Source organism: Boleophthalmus pectinirostris, unplaced genomic scaffold (genome assembly GCF_026225935.1).
Source record: "Boleophthalmus pectinirostris isolate CB_2022bp ecotype Guang Dong unplaced genomic scaffold, ASM2622593v1 HiC_scaffold_12, whole genome shotgun sequence".
Classification (NCBI taxonomy): Eukaryota; Metazoa; Chordata; class Actinopteri; order Gobiiformes; family Gobiidae; genus Boleophthalmus; species Boleophthalmus pectinirostris.
Genome location: NW_026571018.1, coordinates 17,466,661 through 17,489,231, shown reverse-complemented (window position 1 = coordinate 17,489,231; position 22,571 = coordinate 17,466,661). Strand labels below are relative to the sequence as shown.

The window sequence follows — 22,571 nt, the reverse complement described above, 5'->3', positions numbered from 1 at the left end:
AATTTTCTAAGCACTCAAGACTCAAACGCAGGATAATGCAGGATTACTCAAACTTACAACTCTAAAAAGTGCATAGTGTAACTTTTCTGGTGGAGGGTCTGCCACCAGCTTTTCTGCATGGAGATGTTATTACTTTGTCTGAAAGGTTTCACAGTCTGGCATTAAACCTTTCTATCCTTATGGAGACCAAACCAGGCCAAGTTACGGGTCAGATCTGTGGAGAGGCAACCCCACTCACAGTCAAAATGCCTGTTTTTCTAGGTATTTTTGAGCAATAAAACCACCTGTAATTGAATAAATATAAGGTAGATCTGTTCATTGTCATACTGTGGAACATTTGAAACAGAGCAACGAAATAGCCATATAAACAAGAAGGTGATGGACCCCCTACTTTAAACTAACACACTGCACCTTTAAGGGAATACTGTTATAACACGACTAAAAGTTCCTAAAAGCTGATTTTACATAATAAGCCTCCTCAAATGAGTTTGTCTTTACCGTAGGGTGCGGATTGGAGCAGAACACAGTGTATTTCCTGATGATGCCGTTGACTTTAAGTGGGGGGAGCCAGGACACAAAGACCACTGAGTTGGACGCAGCAGCCGCCTTCACACCAGCCGGAGGGCCAGGGACTGCAGACATAAAACAGCATTGAAATAATAGGTTGCAAATGATTTTATATTGCTTAAAGTATAACAGATTCATTCTTGTTACATTTAAGACCTACAGCTCATGCTTTTTCCCCACTCAATTTTATTATCCCATTAAAATGTAATAAAGAGCTGATATAATGGGTTTCCTTAGGCCATACAATAAGCAGGCCATGAATGCACAATTTATCGGTAACAAGCAGAGCCACACTGGTATATTAAAGGGGAGGTTTTAGATCCGTACCATCCTCTTTGGTGCGGGTGTAAATCTGCTCACTGCGCACTCCGTCTCCTGCTCGAGTGAAGGCCAACACCTGGATGCTGTAGTTGGTGTATTTTTCCAGTCCATCCAACTCCAAAGAGGGTTTCGATGTGGTCACGTTCCTGATCTCTCCAAGCTCTGAGGGAAAAATAAGGAATAATGTATTGAAAAGGGTTAGGGTCATGTATAGTCAATGTGCTGGTGAGTGTGCTGGTGTCACATTTGCTTCTGTGTAATTTTTCCTGTCCTGTAGACTGTTTGACATCAACCTGCAGAGGGACTGAAGATGAAAATTAGCCACACTATAATTAATAAATGTTCATTCATATGAGCTGTCCCTTTACAAATAAATACAATAAGAAATAGGTAATAGGTAGGTAGATAAAATAATTTGCATACAATTTATACACCAAAGATATAGAGGTGTTACCTACTTGATTTTGTTTTATTGCAACACAGCAAAATAGCAAATAAATGTAATGGATATAAAATGTTGATGCTGGAGCAGTTTTTAACCGACAGAAAGGCTGCACATTTTTTCCCAAATCCCAATTATTATTATTATTAATATATTTTTTTTTATACATTTTTAAATCAGGATTCACTGGCACACATCCAGGAGCACTGACAACTGAGACAAGAATAAAAAAATGTTTGTAGAGGGATATAGGGTATTATAGGGTAATATATTTTGTTGTTTGTTGTTAATAAAGATTTTTTCAAACTTGTGTGAATGAGACAAAACACAACTCCAGATATGTTTTAAAGCTAGAAAACAATATTCCAACTGTCCACTCCTGAATGTGGTTTATATGGAGCTTGCGTGCTCATTTGCATAGCAGCAGACTGTTACTAAGCAAACTAGTCTTGGTTGTCAAATCCTTGGCTTTCATGCTCTAAATGACAAACCAACATGAAGTGACAGGGCAAGGGTCAGAGGTAATAGTGCTGTCAAAACCAATCCAAATGACCGAGACCTTCAAAATGCACTGCACAATACAATATAGTATTTTCCTTAAATTCTAAACCCTAAAAATTCTTTGTTGAATATTGATTGACCAAAAGGGCGGACAAACAAAATCTTTCAAAGCTCTGAACCATGCAAAAGACAAAGGAAGGCATGGAAACAACTATAAATACAAAGAAGTATGAATAAACAATAATACGTAGACCACTTTTGCCTTGATAAAGCCTGAAGAAAAATTTAATTCATAATGAATGAATTGTTTGTTCATAGCTTATTAAGAATTATTTAGACTTGGTAGCTACTTAATTAAGGTCTTATGGGTTAGAGCTAAAAGTGAAGGTATTAATGTTGTAGTTACAAAACTTGGATAATTCTTAGTAAACTATTATTACATTACTACATTATGCATTAAGTATTTGTCCATGCTTCTTTTCTAATACCAATAAAATAATTTGTTGACTTAAAATTTTAAATTATGCCTAAGAAGCCACTAGCCAATGTAGGCCTGTCACAATAACACATTTTGAAGTGCGATGTTTGCATAAGTAAATATAGGCGATAAACGATCATATTGAAAAAGGAAGGCAAGGAAAAAGTACCCACAATAAATATTGACCCCTAAAAAGTATTTATAAGTATAGTATTTACTGTGACAGGCCTATACTTGTCTTGGTTTGGTCCTGGTTTGAGTCCAGTTTAATCCTGATGTACACTTAGTTTGGGCTGGGTTTACTCCAAATTTTAATGCGTTGTGTCTTCAAATGTGAACACACACAAATGGATGAGCAAAATCTTGCTGCTCTTTTGTTTTACAACTGTTTGTGTGATTGTAGTGATGTGCTCGTACCTCCATCAGGCAGGTTGGCCCAGTAGATGACCCTAAAGCCGAGCAGGTTCCCGTTAAGAGCGTCTTTGGGAGGGGTCAGCCAGGACAGGGAGATGACCTCTGGGGTGGTGGCTATGGCCTGTACATTTTCTGGAGGACGGCTAGGGACTGTTGGAAAACACACAAAGCAGCACGCATATGTTAGGTTCTGTGCTCTGTACATTAACTTCCAGGAGACTGATAGTAGCTTTAAAGAAATTTTAACCTTCTTTAACCCATATCTGCATTTTAAACCATGTTGATCTAATAATAAAGAATCTTTACAACATGGGATTTGATTTTTGTCCCCATAAGAGCTCCAGGTCCCCATGAATTGAGTATAGATTCAATTCTGCATACCAATACCTGACCATGTAGGGGAGGCTGCGTGCAAAATGCAGTACACATTTAGCTCCACCAGGTAGCAGTATAAGCTAAAAATAAAAAATCTGGATTGCGTGTTGACAATGCTGTTCACTTACTGCTATGATTTAACTACTCTAAGAAAACCCATGCAGCATAATTCTGTAATAGCAGATTAACATAACGTCTGATACAAAATGTGCTGTTACTATTTGTATTATAGATTTAGTCAAGTACTTTTTTTTTTCTAATCTGATACTGAATTTCTAGACAAGTGATTTTCAAACTTTTCAAACCAAGTACCACATAAGATAATAGTTGGCTTTCCAAGTACCATCAGATCTAAACTTTGACTTTATCTGGCTTCTATAAGGAATAAACAGGCTCTAAAATGAGACTAATGTAGGTCCAAAATGAGACAAAATCATTGTTAAAGTTGTTCTAAATAACGATGACAAGACTTTCTTCTAAATAAACAGAATAAACATTAAAAACTCATGATTTATAATTTATTACATTTTCATTCATTAAGAATAATGAACAATGTACACACCAGCTTGTATTCCCTTACCATCCTCCAGTGTAGTAGCTGCCACCTCGGTCGACGAAGGCCCGGTCCCGGCGCTGTTGCTGGCCTGGACCACCACTCCATACTGAGTGAACTTCTTCAGATTGTCCAGAACCAGGCTCTCGGCGTTGTCCCCGGTGGTCTCCACACTGATCACACTGAACTGGTAGTTGCCTCCAGAGCTGTACTCCCTGTAGCCCACCTGGTAACCTTTGATAGCTCCATTCTGTAAGTGCTTCTTGGGAGGCTGAGGTGAGGAAAAGATAAGAATTAAATGTACTGAATATACGTTTTCATGCCTTGGGCACAACATTATTGAACTGTTGCAGCTTGAATGGAGATGGGAGATATAAACTGTATATATAAGAAAGGATAATATTGCTATGGTTGTTGTAGTGGAAATGACTGAAGTTAGGGAGTTACAATATTGAACATAAAGTCTGTAATGAAAAAAAAAAATGAACTGACAGCAAATAGAGTTGATTAAAAACAAATCAAACCAGAAACATCGTATGTAATTTTCCAAACAAGAGTATAAAGTGATATTTATACACTTTTAAGGTTCATTTTATAGTCTATTCATTCATATTATGAGCTAGACATTTCCTGATGTTTTGGTAAAATATGTATGTAATATGTATACTTTTTTGTCAATATCATGCACCCCTAAGCTCAAATACTTAAGCAAAATACCCAGATATGTGTCAATATAATTAATTTTAACAATGATTATAAATAATATAGTCCTGCTCCTTCGTATTTGGGCTTTCCATAGTACACAGAGTGATTTGACAGGTTATTACACAGACCCTGCATGCCACAATCAGCCTCATACTGTGACTGTGAGCTAGCAGGAGTGTGTGTCTGTGTGTGTCAAATGATCATTATGTAACACACCTTGTTTTGATGATGGCTTTATACGTCATGAAGAGGAGTTTCTTTAGTTTACAGATGTTGTGTTACCAGGAATAAACACAAATATTTTATACTTGAAAATCTTACCCTCCAGGTGACTCTGATGCTCTGAGAGGACTGAGCTTCCAGTTGAACTTCCTGAGGTGGACCGTCAGGGGCTAAATAGAGAGAGGATATAGTTTTACCAAAATGTACACATAGTCCACACACCTACCGAACAGCCCTATATTATGCAAAATTTAATCTAGTGAGCCTTTATGTTATAATGTTGTTACCTCATCAAAACATACCTGGAGTTGTGTTTTCATTCATATTTTGAGCATTAATAGTCTGTCTACAACTCCAAAGCTCAAAATGCTCTGTTCCACCTTGTTATGCCATGTAGTGGTGGTTTTCAACTTAACAGTTACCATTTACCTTTTGTTTAGTAGAGACTATAAATTCCAGGGGTGAAATCATCCAAATGATTCTTGTGAAAGTGTCTAGAGTTTAAAAATACAGTGGAGCACTTCCTATATTATCACAAGGTGGAACAAAGCATTTTCAGTTAAGAGAAGAAAACAGCACAGGGTTTGAGCATTAAACGTGTGTGAATGAAGCAAAACACAACTCCAGATATGTTTTTGATCAGGAAACAACATTATAACATGAAGCACCCAAGACAAAGCCATGTGAATCTTTGGAATGAGAGCTGATTGTCTGTAAGATTACCTTTTCCATCTGAAAAAGCTGTTCTAAAACTGTGCTAGTGGCCAAAAATGTATGCTTGTGAATACTAGTAATGTAAAAATGGTTTGTGAGAGCTAGAAATAATATAAATAGATTTTAAAAGCTACTTCCATATTCGTATTTCATAAAAAACTGGTTCTCCAGCTTTAATCCCCCCATACCAAATCATGTTTATGCCTGCTGGAGAGAGAAGACGCTCTCTGCAGGGGCCCCGGGACAGGTAGCAGACACAGCGATGGGGGTCTAATTTGCAGAGGGGTCCCAGTTCTGTCTATTGACCACAGTGTGACATTTACTACTGAGGCTGCTAATTGAAAAGTTGTGCTTTTAGTGCAGGGTCAGCGTGTGTTCAATAATGCAGAGGAGCCGATGGAGCTGATGTCACTGCTGCTCTAATGAATTGAGCCAGTCAGCCTTTTAGGTCCTCTTAGTGCACGTGCCCCACTCATGTCTGTGCTGTCTTACTTACACTGTAACTAATGACCACAGAGGTTTACCAATACTACGCTGTATCATGTATAATTAATGTGTGTACAGCTGTGCCTGCTGGACGTGCATGAATGAATCATTTTATTGTGTTTTTTCTGAATTCAACGGTGAGCTGTGTTCATAAGCCTATATTTCTGTCACTGGGTATCTTTTCCTAAATAAATAAATAAATAAATAAATAAATAAATAAATAAATTATCATGGATACAAATATGTAGGGATGCACCAAATTTTTCTGTTCCAATACCAATGCTGATACACAAACACACACAAACAGCATAAGTAAAAAGTGATCCATATGTGTTTTGTAACTGTTATTCATCATTAAAGTAACTAAAGAACAGCTTTGTGAAAATACAAGTTTAATATGAGATGTTCTGGAGCAACATCGCCCAACTTACACCACCGATATCAGATACCAGTATTGTATTTATTCCTACAAATGAGGGGATATTTGGAAAAGGCCTTAACCCATCTCAAAACTGCTCATGAAACAATCCACACACAGCCATTTCTAGTGATTAAAGTAATAAAATGGGAACACAGATCACTCTTAAAGTAAAAGTTAACAATACCCTCTCTATTCATGTGTTTCAACTTCCTGTTATAGGTGACATTTTGAGCATATCCCACAATTCAAAAGACATAGCATTTTTATTTTGTTATTCTAAAACATATTATTATAAAATTCTGCATGTTGATCCCACCTGCTTCATCAGTGGTAATGGTCAGCTCGTTGCTAGCCTCGCTCTTTCCGATCAGGTTTTTGGCGAACATGCGGATGTTGTAGGTGGAGGAGGGGTGGAGGTCGATGATGGTTGCCTGGTTGAGCTGAGGAGACACATCTTTGGTCTTCTGCGCCGTGTCCCAGGAGGCTGTGTGGGGGGAGAGGCCAGAGTTTACTGGGGTTACCGAGCTCGGTAAGTGCATTAGGCCTGGATTTATGAATTGATAGTGCTGACACAATGTGAACTCAAGGTAGGGATGTCACAGAAGACAATTTTAGTGTTGCGATTATTCACAACGCCATAACCAAACAACAGTGAGATCCTTCATTTTCTTTCTTTTACATGATCTAATATGCTACATTATATGACTGGGATCAGGAAAGTTGAGGTGACGTAAACAGCCAGATAAAAAGCACTGATGGTCCTACAGAAAATTCAGGTGAGCTTTAAGCCATGTTAGAATGCAGTTACATCCTCAAAAATATACCTGGAGTTGAGTTGTGTTTTGCTTCATTTCCACATGTTTAAGCAACCCTTTATTATTAGGCTGTCTACATCTCCAAAGCTCAAAATGCTCCACTTTGTGATGTCATGTAGTGGTAGTTTTCAAATTCACAGTTACATTTTACCTTTAATTCGGCAGACATTGGCAATTCTAGGGCTGAAATCATCCAAATGATTCTACACACAGTTTATGGAGTTTAAAAACACAGCCTAAATGTGCAAGGTTTGTGGGTTAAACATGTGTGAATGAAACAAAACTCAACTCCAGGTATGTTTTTGATGATTTATAACATAGATCAGTAACAGAAGTATCAGTAATAGTCAATATGGGCCCTTTAATGTACTTTTTAGGAATATAGATGGTATAATTTTGCACGATAATTATGTGTAACTATCTATGATTATATTATAACTTGAATAATCATGATTTTCAACTTAACCTGATAACCTTGACATCCATAGCTCACTATGGAAGTATGGGAGATGGCAGGTGGAGATTGTGTTGTTTTTACCTGATTTGTTTTTGCTCTCGATGTCAAACCCAGTGATGGGGCTGTTGCCGTCAAAACCCATGGTCCAGCGGAGTGCAATAGTTCTGTCTTTTACTTCTCTGATCTCCACCTCAGGAGGATCTGGAGGTTCTGTAAACAAAATTAAATTGCTGCTCAGGGCTGATGGACAAGTTTTTATGAAAGCTCAAGCAATCAAACACGAATTATGTAATATTTCAGTCTGTCAAGTTAGTGGCAGTTTTGACCTCCATACCTTGCACTGTGAGCTGTATAATTCCTCTGTCTTCACCAAAAGAGTTGATGGCGTGGCAGGAGAAGAAGCCAGAATCCTCTCTTACAGTGGGCATGATCTGAAAATACAGAAAAAAAAATTAAAATTAAGACTGGGTGATATGAACAAATAGATCATGATTTCTTTCCTCATATTGATCAATCACAATTTTTTGTCTTAATAAAAATACACAAACAATTTGATTTAAATATTAATTCCATGAATATTAACAACACAGACTTTCACCATTGTCATTGTTAAATGTCAGCTTTTGTCCCCCAAACTAAACTTTGCTTCATTCATATCACATGTTCTTACTGACAGAGGATTGGCTGTTAACGTCTCACTTAAGCAGGTCCCTGTATATTGCATATTGTATTCAAATTGACTGAATCTTAATTAAATGTGCACTATGTAACTTTTGGTTGGGGGGGGTCCATCACCTGCTTCTTTCTATGGATATGTCACTGTTCTACCTTACATTTATTAAATTACAGATGGTTTTATAACTCAATAATACCTAGAAAAACAGCCATTCTAACTATGAGTGGGGTTGCCTCTCCACAGATCTGACCTGTAACTTGGTTTGGTCTCCATGTAGATAGAAAGTTTTAATGCCATATTGTGAAACATTCCAGACAAAGCAATAACATCTCCAAGAAGAAAAGCATTTGACAGATCCTCCACCGGAAAATTTAAACAATGCACCTTTGAAATTACACAGGTCTAAATATAACTTCCCTGTCTAGTTTAAATTTGCACATTTACCTTTTGGATATTTCATGGCAAAGTACCCCTTTTGGGATGCCATCACATCCTAGAATGTGAAAAGCACCAGTGGGCTCTCACCTGCAGAGTGGAGATGACCTCGTCTCCGGCCTCTTTCACAGACACCACGTAGCGGCTGGTCTCGGGGTTGATGATGCGTTCCTCCTTCTCCCACCGCACCATTATGGGTTTCTCTCCGTGGGCAGTGCAGCTCATCTTCTTCTCCTCGCCCTGAGTGGCTAACGTGGTGTTGGGGTACGATGTGATCATGGCTGGGACTGCAAAAAGACACAATGTTTTTTACTGAACATGCATTAAAAATACCACTGTTTTACTTAATATGAAAGTCAAATGAGGCACAATTCTCAAAGTGTGTGCTTTCTAGGCCTGTTATGATAACAAATATTGTAAAAATAGATGAGTAAGTAAAGTAAAAATAGATAATAATATTTAAACTAATTTATGCCACAGACACAATAACCCTAAAGCAGAATTATCCCCAGAAAATCTATTCTAATTCAGCAATATTTTTCAAATTACCTGCAATAAATACACTTTAGAAATTAGTTTGTATCTATACTGAGTCTTAGAAGTAATTAATTCAAACTCCTATAACCTATAGCTCAAATCTTATTGCACTGCCATAAAATAACAAAAGAAACTGCACACGATAAATGCTGACCCCCAAAAATTACTATTCCACCTGTCATGCATTGAACGATAAGTCAATATTGTATTTATCGTGACAGGCCTTTTGTTGTCACTTACATTACAGATACATTTTGTGGTATTTAGATTGAAACTACAACATACATACTTAATTATTTAGCATTTTGTTCATTGTAAACTGCAATATTCCAAACTAGAAAATGAAGAAATTGATAGTTATTTGTTTTTTTTTGTTGAGAAATTGCTACTTTTAACCCAAAATGTATGACCCTAACTTTGAAAGTTTGGAATCAGCTGAACTAAGTACAGAGCAGAGGGCGAATGTAGGAGTTTTCAGAGCACTCAAGCCTCAAATGCAGGACTCAAACATGCATAATTGATTTTAAATACAAGTTGAAGTAAGCTTATGATAACAAACACTATAACAACATAATTAAAATCTCATTAAAGTCGATTCTCTTTTTATTCTTTCACTTTTTAATACAACAATTTACATATTTATGGTTTAAAATATGAACTACTGTATTATTCATTGGTTCTTAATTGCTTAGAGAACACCACATTACAGTTTTAAATACACATTATACACAGGTTGCATAACTGATTGTAATGTGTATTTTATGTCCTACTGTAACTGCAGACACAACTTCATTCAGCTGAGATGAAAGCACCAAGCCACCTGGATATTTATTTCGCCTCTCGGAGTCCCAAATGGATGGCGATGCTAACAACCGTCCTCACCAGACTCACACTAAACGCACGCTAACGACATGCACGGCTCATTACACCCACAGCAGACTGTATAACAACCCTGCGCTCCCTACGCTCATGCACACGCACACACGCACGCACACACATGATGTAGGGTTTCTATGCTTTCTGGAGACTTTACATTGACTTTCATTCTAGGATTGCACAATTTTAGGGGAAAAAATCGATTGTGTGTATGTATTGTGATTGTGATTTGATTTGCAATTTATCTTTAAAAGGCTAGATATTATGGTATTTTTGGTGATGTTTCCTCATCATCGGAGTTGAATTTTGTTTCATTCACGCAAAAAGGTAGCTATTAATATCAAAACTACCACTAGACTAGACTAGACATAACAAGGTGGAACGGGGCATTTTGAGCTTTGGAGATGTAGACAGACTAATAATAAAGAGTTACTCAAACATGTGTGAATGAAACAAAACACAACTCTGCATAATACACAAGGTGGAACACAGTGTTAGGCAGGATTTGTGTTTTAAACATATGTGAATGAAACAAAACACAGCTCCAGGTACTCCAGTTTGTGATGAGGAAACAACAATATAACAGATTAATAAACAGTGTAATATAGGCTCTTTAAGTCCACACCGTGCGCTAAACACCCCCACACACTCGCATAGATACAGCCGCTATAACTGGACTGATGTGATGGGAACTGTCAGGCAAGAGGTCGCAAACATTTAAGTCTCATCGCTTATTCACTCTCAAGCCATTTGGGTCTCGGCTGTGGAAAAGAATGCTGATATATTTTGCATGACAAGTATGAATTTTTTGTGAGAAAGGGAAAGTGGGTAAAACGCTGCTTGGGTTCATGTAAACGTTCGCATTTTAAAGCTACTTTCATTTCAGGCGAGTAAGGATCGTCTCCGAGGTGGTGATGTTGTTGACAGTTGCGTACAGAGCTGGTTGACACAAAGCAAGGAGCTGGGAGAAGTGTGGTGGGATGTGGAGGGGAGGAAGATGTCTGCCTGACTACTGCTGCTGCTGCTGCTGTACACATCAAAGCACTCACACTGCTACAATAGTGACACAGCTCAAATACAGATGTAATATTGGGGGATTCATGCCTGGGAACTGGAAGAATTATATAGAAATACACATATGTTCAATGGGCTGGCACTTCTTTGAAAATACAGATTCTGAATATAAACTGAAAGGTTTAAAAATAGGCCTGCTGTAATGTAATGTGTTACTGTCAATGCAAACAAACCCAACTATAGGCAACATATCTATTATGTTGTAATGATTCTACCTCATTGCATGACATTTTGAACAAATTCTATGATTAAAAATAGCCTTTCTTTATTTCTGGTAAGCATTCATTTAGACTTATCACACTTTGAAGCACAATATACTGCTATAGAGAAATACTGTGATAAATAATAATAATGAACTACTTTATGCCACTAACACAATGCTAAATAATCTCAGTAAATCAGTTTTTAACAAGACAATTTTCATTAAGGTCTGAGCTGCAACAAATTAACAGCAGAATTAACCAATGATTAGCCTTAAAAGTTATTTATTCTACCCTCTAGAGCTCAAACCTTAACTTATTACATAAAACTGGCAAATATCTCCCACTATTGTGCAACTGATAAAGCCCCAACATATATTGTTCCAGCTTATTTTGTATTTATCATGACTGGCCTACATAAATTTTGACCCTGTTTGGACTACAAACTTCTTATTCTCAAATGTAACCAAATTTAAGATAGATAACAAAACACTATATAACCTGAAAATATACAACCAAAAACATGCATTATAGGTAAAATCCTCCAGCAGTGGTGGTCCTAACCAAGCCTAGCAACAAGATCACAGAGATGGGTCCCCTGGCAAGGCACTGTGGCGCCCACTGTTCCTGGTGAGGTGCCCCAGCGGCGTTGAAGAATGGGTTAAAGGCAGGGGACAAATTTCCCTTTGGGGACAATTAAATGCACCTTAAAGTAAAAAATACACATTATGTAGTGCAAAATACAACAACGCTATTGCATTTTAAAATCTAATCTAATTTTCAATGCGGTTTATTTTCTCAGAACAACTTTTCCATGTAACATCAATTAAAAGCCCTCTTTGCGACATCTGAAACATAACACACACGTCACCTGTCAGTAATAGTGTCTAGACCCTTTTCCCCCTGCATATGTGTACCAGCCTGTATCTTTGTATTCGGGTGTGCGTGTACAAGCAGCCAGCTGAGCCAGCCCTGGGGCACCCTCTGTACCTCTGTAATTGTTGTATTGATGTATTTCTTTAATATCCAGTGAAATTACAGAAACCAGAGTCCACGTCCTGGCTCGGAGTGGGTAAGATGAGAGACGAGGAGAACGAGGGACAGACAGAGAAGGAGGGCTCGTTATAGAGATGCCCCCCTGGTATCAGATATCTGAACAGCGTCACCAAAACACAGCTGAACCCACACGCAGCTCCAGTTACACCTCATATTAGTCACTGTGAGACTAAACAACACAATCATATTTACGCTACATTGATCTGTGGTTGTTTTGTGTGGTATTACACAGTTAGATAAAATATGTAATAACAGTATGTTGTAAGAGCATACCATTCACTTATATTGAACTATGTGCTTTGGGTTTGGTACTAGTATTACTTTAAGAACATTAATTTATCAATTCCACGTTTGCTCATGACAATAATGAGAATGTGAAATGTGACAAAGAGGGCCTTTGTCCCCATTTTTCACCTTAGTTCAGTTACATCTATCTATATCAACTAAACAGCTAAATAATAACTATCCCGGGTTTGTTTTATTTAGTCTTTGTTTAATTGATCACATTCACACAGTTACTTTAAATTCATTTTATTTGGTTATATCCCTTCATTTTTGTTTAAACTTACCACCTTTACCTGTGACTCCACATGGTCTGGGAGCAAAATAGGGGGCGTGTCCTTTGGCAGCCATATTTATAGGCTCAGGGGGAGGTGTTGGCCCAGACCATGTGGAGGGAAGCCTCGGAAATGGTTCTTTGTTTTATCAAATGGGTTATTAGAATTTTGGTTTCAGTGTTATCTAGTTAAGTTGGAGCACTGTTCAGTTTAAAAGGGGGATTAGGCTTCAGAAAATAATTTAAGGCAGCACACCAGTAAGGAAAGGAATTTGCTACAGTTTTTCCCGTAGGTTGGTGTGAACCCAGGGGGAGGGACTTCCTCTCTGGGGGGTATATAAGTAGAGGCAGTTTAATCGTAGGGAGGTCATCATCAGTGCAGCCAGGTGCCTGTGGGTATTTTATTTTGTTGCGTTATTTTCTGTTGCTTTTGTTTAGTTAAGCACAGTTCTTTTTTGTAAATATGTATATAATTTTGCCCACGACTTGGAAGGATCCAATAAAGAATTTGGTTTGGTGAAGGACAACTTTGCACTGGACTCTCATTTTGACCACTTGGGCCAGCTTCCCCACATTTGGTGGCAGTCAGTGGTGGGATCCAGGCCAGTGGGAGGCAGTGAAGATGATGTCCACCAGACAAAACCCGAAGAAGGCTTGTGCTGACGCAGGAACAGATCCACTGGACAACCAGCAGGGTCAACAGCATGGATGAACTGTCAAGTCTACTACACCGACTCATGCAGCAGCAAGATGAGCAATGGACTAAAATGCGCAGAGACATTTCCAACCTCCAACGGGAGGTGCAACAAGGTCGTGTAGCACAAATGGATGGTCCAGAAGATCTGAGAGCAGAGGAACTTTCAACCCAGAGCTCTCATAATGACCATATGTATTCCAGGCAATCCAGCACCATGAGAAATTACAACTGGAAGGGCCCTAAAATGCAACCGTACACTGATGGTGAGGACATTGAACATTATTTGTGCACATTTGAAAGAATTGCACATGCATGCCAGTGGCCATATGAGGAGTGGGCTCTCCGCCATGCACGACTCCTAACTGGCAAAGCACGTTCAGCCTATGTTGCTATGGACATTGATGACACTATGAGCTATAACAAAGTGAAACGTGCTGTTTTGCAAAAGTTCGAGATCAGCACAGAGACTTACTGACTGAGATTCCGTTCATCGGAGCTGGGAGACGAGGAGACACCACAGGAGCTGCAGGTCCGACTGAAGGAGCTTTATAACAAATGGATGGACCCAAAGACCAAAACCAAAGAGCAAATCGGAGATACAATCATCCTGGAGTAGTTCCTAAGAGTCCTGAGTCCGGAGCTTCGTACTTGGATTAAAGAGAGGGATCCAAAGACTTCTAAAGAAGCTGCAGACATGGCTGCTCGTCGACCCTCAAAGACGTTACTGGCCCCAAAGACCCATCCACCCGCCCCATCGGGTAAGACAGTTGCCCCTGAGTCTAGACCCAGACACTTTAGACCTAGTGCCCCACAATATGCACCTAGACCAGACACCAGAGATAGACCAAACTATGCATGTAATTTGTGTGGTCAAACAGGTCATTTTAAAGCACAGTGTCCCAAAGCTAACAGTAGGTCTAGTAAAAACTACTTGTGTAGTGTGTCCAACTTACCTGCTATTGTAGACAGCTGGGAGGGTCATCAGGAGGAGCTAACCATGGGGGTGGTTATAGATGACATACCTTGTATTGCCCTTTTAGATTCAGGCAGTGACCGTACATTGGTCAGACAGGACAGCTTACCCAAAGATGTAATTTTTTGCAGAGGGACAGTTGATATTGTGTGTATCCATGGTGACAGGGTAAGTTATCCCATTGCAGAAGTTACTGTTCAGGTTGAAGGTCAGCCCTTTGCACTCTCTGTAGGTGTATTAGAACAGCTGCCTTATCAAGTTGTATTAGGCCTAGACGTCCCAATCCTTCCGGAGCTAATTGCTAAACAATCTACTGAAGCTAAATCTAATGCAAATGACTGTTTAATGGCAGTTACCAGATCTCAAACTCACCAGAAAGTAACTAGGCAGAGGACAGGATGGGAGGAGTTGCCTTTTGCTAATACAGAGATGCTAAATGCTAACAATGGTAAAGTCAGGAAAAGTAAAAGACAAAAAAGACGAGATAAAGTCAAAGGAACTAGATTGGAGGAAAAAATATTAACACCAATTGAGACTGATTTGTTGCCAATTTGTAGCGATGTTGCAAAATTACAAAAACATGACCCAACTCTAGTTAACTTGTACAGTAAATGCGTACCGGACAACAAAAGGAACACGAGGGAAAGAAGTTTTTGTTATAAAGGATGATATACTTTACAGACGAAGTGAAATTGGTGACCAGTTAGTAGTCCCACAAACATTGAGACCTACTATCCTTAATCTTAGTCATTCAGTTCCATGGGCAGGACACTTAGGCCAAGCTAAAACATTTTCTAGAATGGTTCCTAGGTTTTACTGGCCCCAGCAATACTCAGACACTGTAAAGTACTGTCAGTCATGTCCTGAGTGTCAGTTAACAGCCCCAAGCAGAAAGGGAGATAGGGCACCCCTCATTACCATGCCCATTATTGACACCCCTTTCTCTCGCATCGCTATGGACATCGTGGGACCACTGGAGCGGAGCAGTGCTGGACATCGGTATATCCTGGTGGTGTCGGACTATGCCACTAGATACCCAGAGGTGTTTCCGCTGAAGAAGATCAAAGCACGCCAGATCGTCACCTGCCTCATCCAGCTCTTCTCCAGAGTGGGCATCCCAAGAGAGATCATCACAGACCAGGGCACTAACTTCACTTCGACTCTGCTGAAACAAGTCTACAATCTCCAAGGAATCAAGACAAGTCCATATCATCCACAGACTGATGGGCTCGTCGAGCGCTTCAATAAGACACTCAAATCTATGCTGAGGAAGTTTGTTGCTGATTCAGGAGCAGATTGGAATCAGTGGCTTCCATTCCTTTTGTTTGCTTACCGGGAAGTGCCGCAAACCTCTACCGGATTTTCACCATTCCAGCTTCTTTATGGACATTCTGTTCGAGGGCCTCTGGATGTCCTGAAGGAGGCATGGGAGGGGCCAACGCCGGAACAAGGATGTAATGAACTTTCTTATGTACTGAAAATGAGAGACAAACTGGAACAGTTTAAAGAGCTTGCCTGTGACAACCTGGCGCAAGCACAACAGAGACAAAAACAGGGTTATGACAAGGCATCCAAAAGAAGAGTGTTCCAGGTGGGCCAGAAAGTCCTGTTATTGCCTACGTCAGAAAGTGGACTTTTAGCCAAATGGCAAGGCCCATATGAGATCCATCAAAAACAGGACCAGTCACCTATGAACTTTTTATGCCAGAACGCCGGAAAAAGTATCAAATCTTCCACATCAATCTGCTTAAAGAGTGGGTTGACAGGCCAGATCAACTATCCCTTCTGGCCCGTGTAGTCATTGACGAGGAGGAGCTTGTGGAGCAGTACTTTCCTTCACCAGCAGAGACACCAGTGTTCCCTGATCTAAGTCATCTCGCTACAGAGCAACAACAGGATCTTCAAATCTATATGACCGATGAACTTTTTAGTGCAAGACCGGGATATACTCACCTCATCCAGCACCAGATCCGCCTACGCTCACCAGATCAGCAGCCCATTAGAGACACTACTTGCCGCATTCCAGCTAAACTTGTCCCAGAGTTAAAGAGAGAAGTAGAGGAGATGTTGGAAACTGGGATTATTGAACCATCGCGCAGCCCTGTAGTCTTGGTTCCCAAAAAAGAAGATCCAAGGCTCAGATTCTGCGTCAACTTTTCAAAGTTGAATGCTGTGTCTGCTTTTGACCCCTACCCAATGCCAAGGGTAGATGAACTGATCGAGCGGTTGGGTCATGCAAGCCATCTGACAACCCTAGACCTCTGCAAGGGGTATTGGCAAGTGCCCCTTGACGAAGCCTCAAGAGACCTGACAACCTTTCGAGTGCCCAGTGGACTATTCAGGTTCCGAATGATGCCCTTTGGGTTACACGGAGCACCAGCCACGTTTCAAAGACTGGTTGACGAGGTGCTAAGAGGAGCTGAGGACTACGCTGCGGCATACATCGACGACATCGTCATCTTTAGCCAGTCGTGGGAGGAGCATCTGCAGCATCTGTCTGACGTCTTCAGGCGGATCCAGGAGGCAGGTCTTGTCATTAACGGCAAGAAGTGCCACATCGCCAAGCCTGAGGTGCAGTACTTGGGCTATGTGATTGGAGCTGGGGGTATCCATCCTCAGGTTGGGAAGGTTGAAGCCATTTCGGCTACCCCATTGCCTAACACCAAGAGAAGGCTGAGATCCTTCTTGAGGTTAGTTGGTTGGTATCGACGACTGATCCCAGACTTTGCAACTAGGTCCGCCCCATTATCTGACATGACCCGTAAGAACAGCCCGGTAAAGGTACAATGGACTCCTGAAACTGTACATGCTTTTAATGATCTGAGAGACTGCTTGTGTCAGCAACCAGTGTTGCAGTGTCCAGATTTTGAACTGCCCTTTACTGTACAGACTGATGCGTCGGGTGTGGGACTGGGGGCGGTGTTATTGCAGGGGGAGGAGGGTAACCAACTTCCCGTTCAATACATTAGTCGTAAGTTCTTTCCAAGAGAAAAAAAGTACTCTACAATCGAGGGAAGCCCTGGCTATTAAATGGGCTCTGGACACTCTGAGATACTATCTCATTGGTAAAGACTTTGTGTTGGAAACTGACCACCGTGCATTGCAATGGATACATAAAATGAAAGACACTAATGCCCGTATTACTAGATGGTACCTGTCTCTGCAACCATTTTGTTTTAAGGTCCAGTACAAACCAGGTCATAAAAATGTCATTGCTGATTTCCTGTCCCGTGACTCGGATGAGTAACGGTCTTATGGGGGGGGGTGTGTGTGACAAAGAGGGCCTTTGTCCCCATTTTTCACCTTAGTGGATCCAATAAAGAATTTGGTTTGGTGAAGGACAACTTTGCACTGGACTCTCATTTTGACCACTTGGGCCAGCTTCCCCACATGAAAGCTAATAGTGCAATGCAATCTGTATCTGTATCTATTCATCCCATACACAGCATAATTATAAAGCAAAAATGTGTAGTTTTGAGCATTTTAAGATTGATTTAAAATAATACACTTATTATAGACTCCTTGTGGTGTGTTTTTGTGACACTGTTTAGTGTTTAGACTTGAAAAAGTCTGTTATTATGACATTTGAATCCAAGTTGCCATAATAAAAAAAAAAACATATATATATATTCTGATTCTATCACACTTTTGTTTTTTGTTTTTGTTTTGGCCAATTCAGTACACAGTTAAATATAGATTGGCTGTATGTTTGTTGCAATGTACATAGTTTTCATTATTATTATTATTACTAAAATACATGTATTATGACATTTAAATCCAAGTTGCCACCATCAGCTGACCTTTTGTGTATTCACAACATATCACACATTTGTTTTGTGGCCAGTTCAGTGCACAGTTAATATCATGTGAGAACACATATTTTTTTTACACTGTGCGCTTTTCTTACTAAATCACACTTTTGTTTTGTTTCAGTACACAGTTGATATTATATCCACCTTTGTTGCACTGTACACATCTTTTATGTTATTGAAATACATGGATGATGGATGAAATACATTTAATATTTGGATACAAGCTTCCATCATCTAAACAGTCCCACTATACATTATCACACTTTAGTTTCAGTGTACAGTTAATATTGTATGAGAGCCCAGGTTTGTTGTACTGTACACTGTGGCTTTTATGTTATTAAAATGCATTTATTAAATTATTAAAATACATTCATTATGATATTTGAATCCAAGTTGCCATCATCACTTAAACAGTCCCACTTTATCACACTTAATAGTTTTATTTGAGTGCACAGATAATATGATATAATGTGAGAGTCCATGTTTGTGGTACTGTACAGAGTGTCTTTTATGTGCATTTTGATTAGAGTCCTGTTCCTCCACAGCAACCCAGAGGGCAGTGATGATACGCTTAAGCCTGCAGGGGATTGTCGGGGATCGGCTGGCTGCTGATAGGCTACTCCTGTGAGACAAAAGCCCAGCGGTCCCTCCCTCCTCTCCCAGGCTCCCTTTCACCTGGCCAGGTTACCATGCCAACCAGCATCGGACACTCATCTCTCCTCCCCTCGCTCTCCTTCCTCCCTCTCTCCAGTCTTTACTGTTAGAAAAAGGGCCATTTCTAGTAGCCAGGAATAGAACATGGACCTGTCATTGATTTTCAGCAGAGTATGATGATTACACAATCACGCCCCGAATGTCGCAATGCAGGGCCAAATAAAAGATACGGGGACGAAAGGTTTATAATGTCTTTATCGTGGATGGCTAGTGACGTGGAAAGTACCGTGAATAGGTAATTACAGAGAGGTAATATTAGAGAATAGCCACCTTGACGTAGGCCTATTCAAAGGCAAGAGAGATGAGGGCATTAGCTTTTGCCATATTAGCGAAATGACTCTTTTGTATAGGTGAGACATTATTAGGGGTTTTTGTTCAAAATAGCCTGACCTAATTCATTTGATTTATAGCATCCAGGTCTGAGGATGCTGCATTTATGGCACTGCATTGCCACAGTTTAGACTGAATTTAAACTAGAAAAAGAACCAAATAGTAATAATGCATAAAAACGCAATCACAATGTTCTGTCATGTGCATTTTACTCCTTTTGGTCTTTTAGTCTGGTTATTTAAATGCATATATTTTAAAAATGTCAATGATTTAAAGTGGTACACACAGAAAAAGACATTACTGTCTTGTAGCTTTGTATTTTTGGTCTGCTTTCACAGTGTTGTGTTAGATGTAAGTGTATTGCATATTTTTATTCTCCTACTGTTCTTGAACTTCTCATTGCAACACTGTAATTTCCCCAGAGCGTGATAAATAAAGTTATCTTATCTCATAGTATAATGGATTACCAAAGAGGAGGCACTATTTTCTTCTAATTCAGTCATGTAAATATAAAATAATTTGCTTTTACACATTATTTTGATTAGCGTCTATGTTTAGTCCAACTGGCGGAGTCAGGGCCAGAGGGCTTGACTTGGAAGAGAAGGGTCAGAGCAGCAGGAGCAGAGCCAAGCCGTGCACAGCTCCTCTGCCCTGGAGCCATACTATAAGTGGGTGCTGGAGAGTCAACGCAGGCGGGAAGGGGGTGAGGGGCGAGGGTGGAGGGAGGAAGGGGTATTTGGGCAAATGCACAAAGATGACTGGTTCACTGGCTGCCTGCAATGTACTGAAATAATTCTCTTAGCTGCACAATTGGCTTAGACATGGAGCATGATAGCACAATGTTAGACTAGGCCACAGACGTCATCCTGGGCTGGGGGGCGGGGCTGTAGGACACAGATAAAGGAGTAAAAATGATCAAATGTGTGGGGATGGATTATTGGTTATCAGTGATATCGGAGGCTTTCCCAAGATATTTCCCAGACACTGAAAATTGGTTGGTATTTGGCACTGTCCTGATTTTTCGGTTCGTTCGGTCTATCTGTATGGCCATGTGTCATTCCTAGTTTGTCCTCAGTAAATCAGATTTAGCTTTTTAATCTAACTAATTAGTAAAAACATGGCTGCTTGTTTACCATTGACTGTATATGGATTTAGCTAACCCAAATAAGAAGTGTTCATGGGGACGCTTCTGGCTCCATTGACTCTAGATCCATTGATGTTATGTTGAAAAATTGTTACCTTTCTCTATTTAACTGCTGCATTAAGAATCCCTATATCATTCATTCATTGATTTTTCAAAATAAAACCAAAAATCTGAAAATTAAAAAACAACAATTTTCTTCATTATTTGTCTCCAAAACCAAATGAAAAAACAGACGAATGAACAAATGATACACAGATTCAGTGAGTCTTGTCATTTTGGTCTTAAAATGTTCATATTAATCCACTCTACATGATTCCGTTGTTTTAATTTCACTATTTTGTCCATCAATAATTTCATATTCCGAAAATAGAGATTGGCCCTGTAGCCTCATGAGCTTCATTTGACTGGAGCTGAACGCTATGGGTGACGTCACACTCCTTTAGTCCACTTCTTTATACAGTCTATGAACTAGACCCAAAACCTCTGTATTACAACATATATCTGCATTTTAATGACAATACATTTAGCTGCCCTCCATCTGGATGAAATACTATTGGATATAGAATGTGACTCCGTGTGGAGCTCTCGGTGACCAGAGGATCCTTGAGCGTTGTCTTTAGTGCTGCCTCATTATGCTCGGGCCTGTCTCTATGATGAGGTCTAATAGTCCTGATTGGGCCTAATTGTCAGTGATAAACGCTGAGTGGCTGTTGACTGACTCTGATAGCATCCACTGTGCATCGCTAATGAATTGACCCAATTGTATCTGTTTTGAGACTCTATGATGCTTCACTAAAAATCAAATCAATAATTTGCTTGGACTGAAATGTACAAGTAAGAAATTAGATATTAAAGGGCCCATATTACACAATTTTCTGATCCATGTTATAAAGTTGTTTCCTCATCACAAACATACCTGAAGTTGTGTTTTGTTTCATTCAGAGGTGTTTAACACACAAACCCTGCATACTTAGGCTGTGATCTTGTCTTGGGAAAATGAACTAAAAAACTCTGCTTCACCTTGTGATGTCAAGTGGTAATACAGGAAGTGCTCCACTGTATTTTTATTCACCATACACCTTCAATGTAGTACAGGCAATGTAGCCAGGCTGGCGCCATCTAGTGCCTCTGCTCAATTTCATTTCTCTCCAGCGACTAGGTCAGGAATCAGAATACACTAGATAGTTTGCAAGAAGCCCGGGAAGTGCGAGTTCAGGCACCAGCCAATCAGCAAAGAGCCATACATTCTGTGTTGGCAACAATTCCTGAAATCAAGGATTTAAAGTGGGAACAAAGAGAATGTTTGGTGAATTTTATCAAGGGGAAAGACGTTATTGCCCTTCTTCCTACAGGATTTGGGAAAAGCTTAATATACCAGTTAGCTCCATTAGTGGCGCATTACATACGCCACGACCAAATAGTAGCGATTGGTTAAATAAAAAAAAGTACCCGCCTACCGTTGAGTGAATGTATTCTAATGCTGCGAGGTCAGACGGTTTGCACAAAGTGAAATTGGCTGATGAATCAGGCTATCTGGAATTGCCAATCTCTACTGAACTTAAAGGTATAAGAAAGCTGTTAATTTGACATCTCAAGGTGGAACTGAGCATTTTGAGCTTTTGAGCTGTAGACTATTAAACTGTGATTACTCAAATGTGTGAAAACACAACTCCAGGTATGTTTTTCAGGAGGAAACAGCATTATAACATAGCTTAAAGCTCACAAGAATCACACTTTACTTACATTCAATAAATATATGTGTTTGAAAGTTAATCTCATATTCTACTTTAATAAAGAGGCAATAAACAAGACTTTCTAAAAGATCAAAACTAAAAACTTAATTGGAACTAACACTAAACTTTGATACAAAAGACAGCTCAGTACCCATGATGAATCTGCACTTTATTGCTGAGACATTAGCCTATACACACAGACAGTGATAACAATGAAGGCTCAGAGGCAGTCCTCACAATAGACACACTTCATTTCAGCGGGACAATAGCAGGACTCTATTTGAACT

The 22,571-nt window shown here is 39.7% G+C and overlaps 1 protein-coding gene across 4 annotated transcripts in view; it reads right to left on the bottom strand.

Moving 5' to 3' along the window:
* The window catches only part of LOC110169097 (cell adhesion molecule DSCAM-like), a 162,636-nt gene that overhangs the window by 35,116 nt on the left and 104,949 nt on the right, over window positions 1–22,571 (bottom strand). For all 4 annotated transcript variants that reach the window (XM_055148442.1, XM_055148440.1, XM_055148441.1 and 1 more), the window contains exons 12-20: window positions 8,673–8,869; window positions 7,806–7,902; window positions 7,553–7,681; window positions 6,516–6,683; window positions 4,678–4,748; window positions 3,679–3,922; window positions 2,727–2,873; window positions 895–1,050; window positions 499–632 (exon numbers count right to left, since the gene is read on the bottom strand). In XM_055148442.1, the coding sequence (XP_055004417.1) occupies window positions 499–632; window positions 895–1,050; window positions 2,727–2,873; window positions 3,679–3,922; window positions 4,678–4,748; window positions 6,516–6,683; window positions 7,553–7,681; window positions 7,806–7,902; window positions 8,673–8,869 (1,343 nt within the window). The remainder of the gene's footprint in view (window positions 1–498; window positions 633–894; window positions 1,051–2,726; window positions 2,874–3,678; window positions 3,923–4,677; window positions 4,749–6,515; window positions 6,684–7,552; window positions 7,682–7,805; window positions 7,903–8,672; window positions 8,870–22,571) is intronic.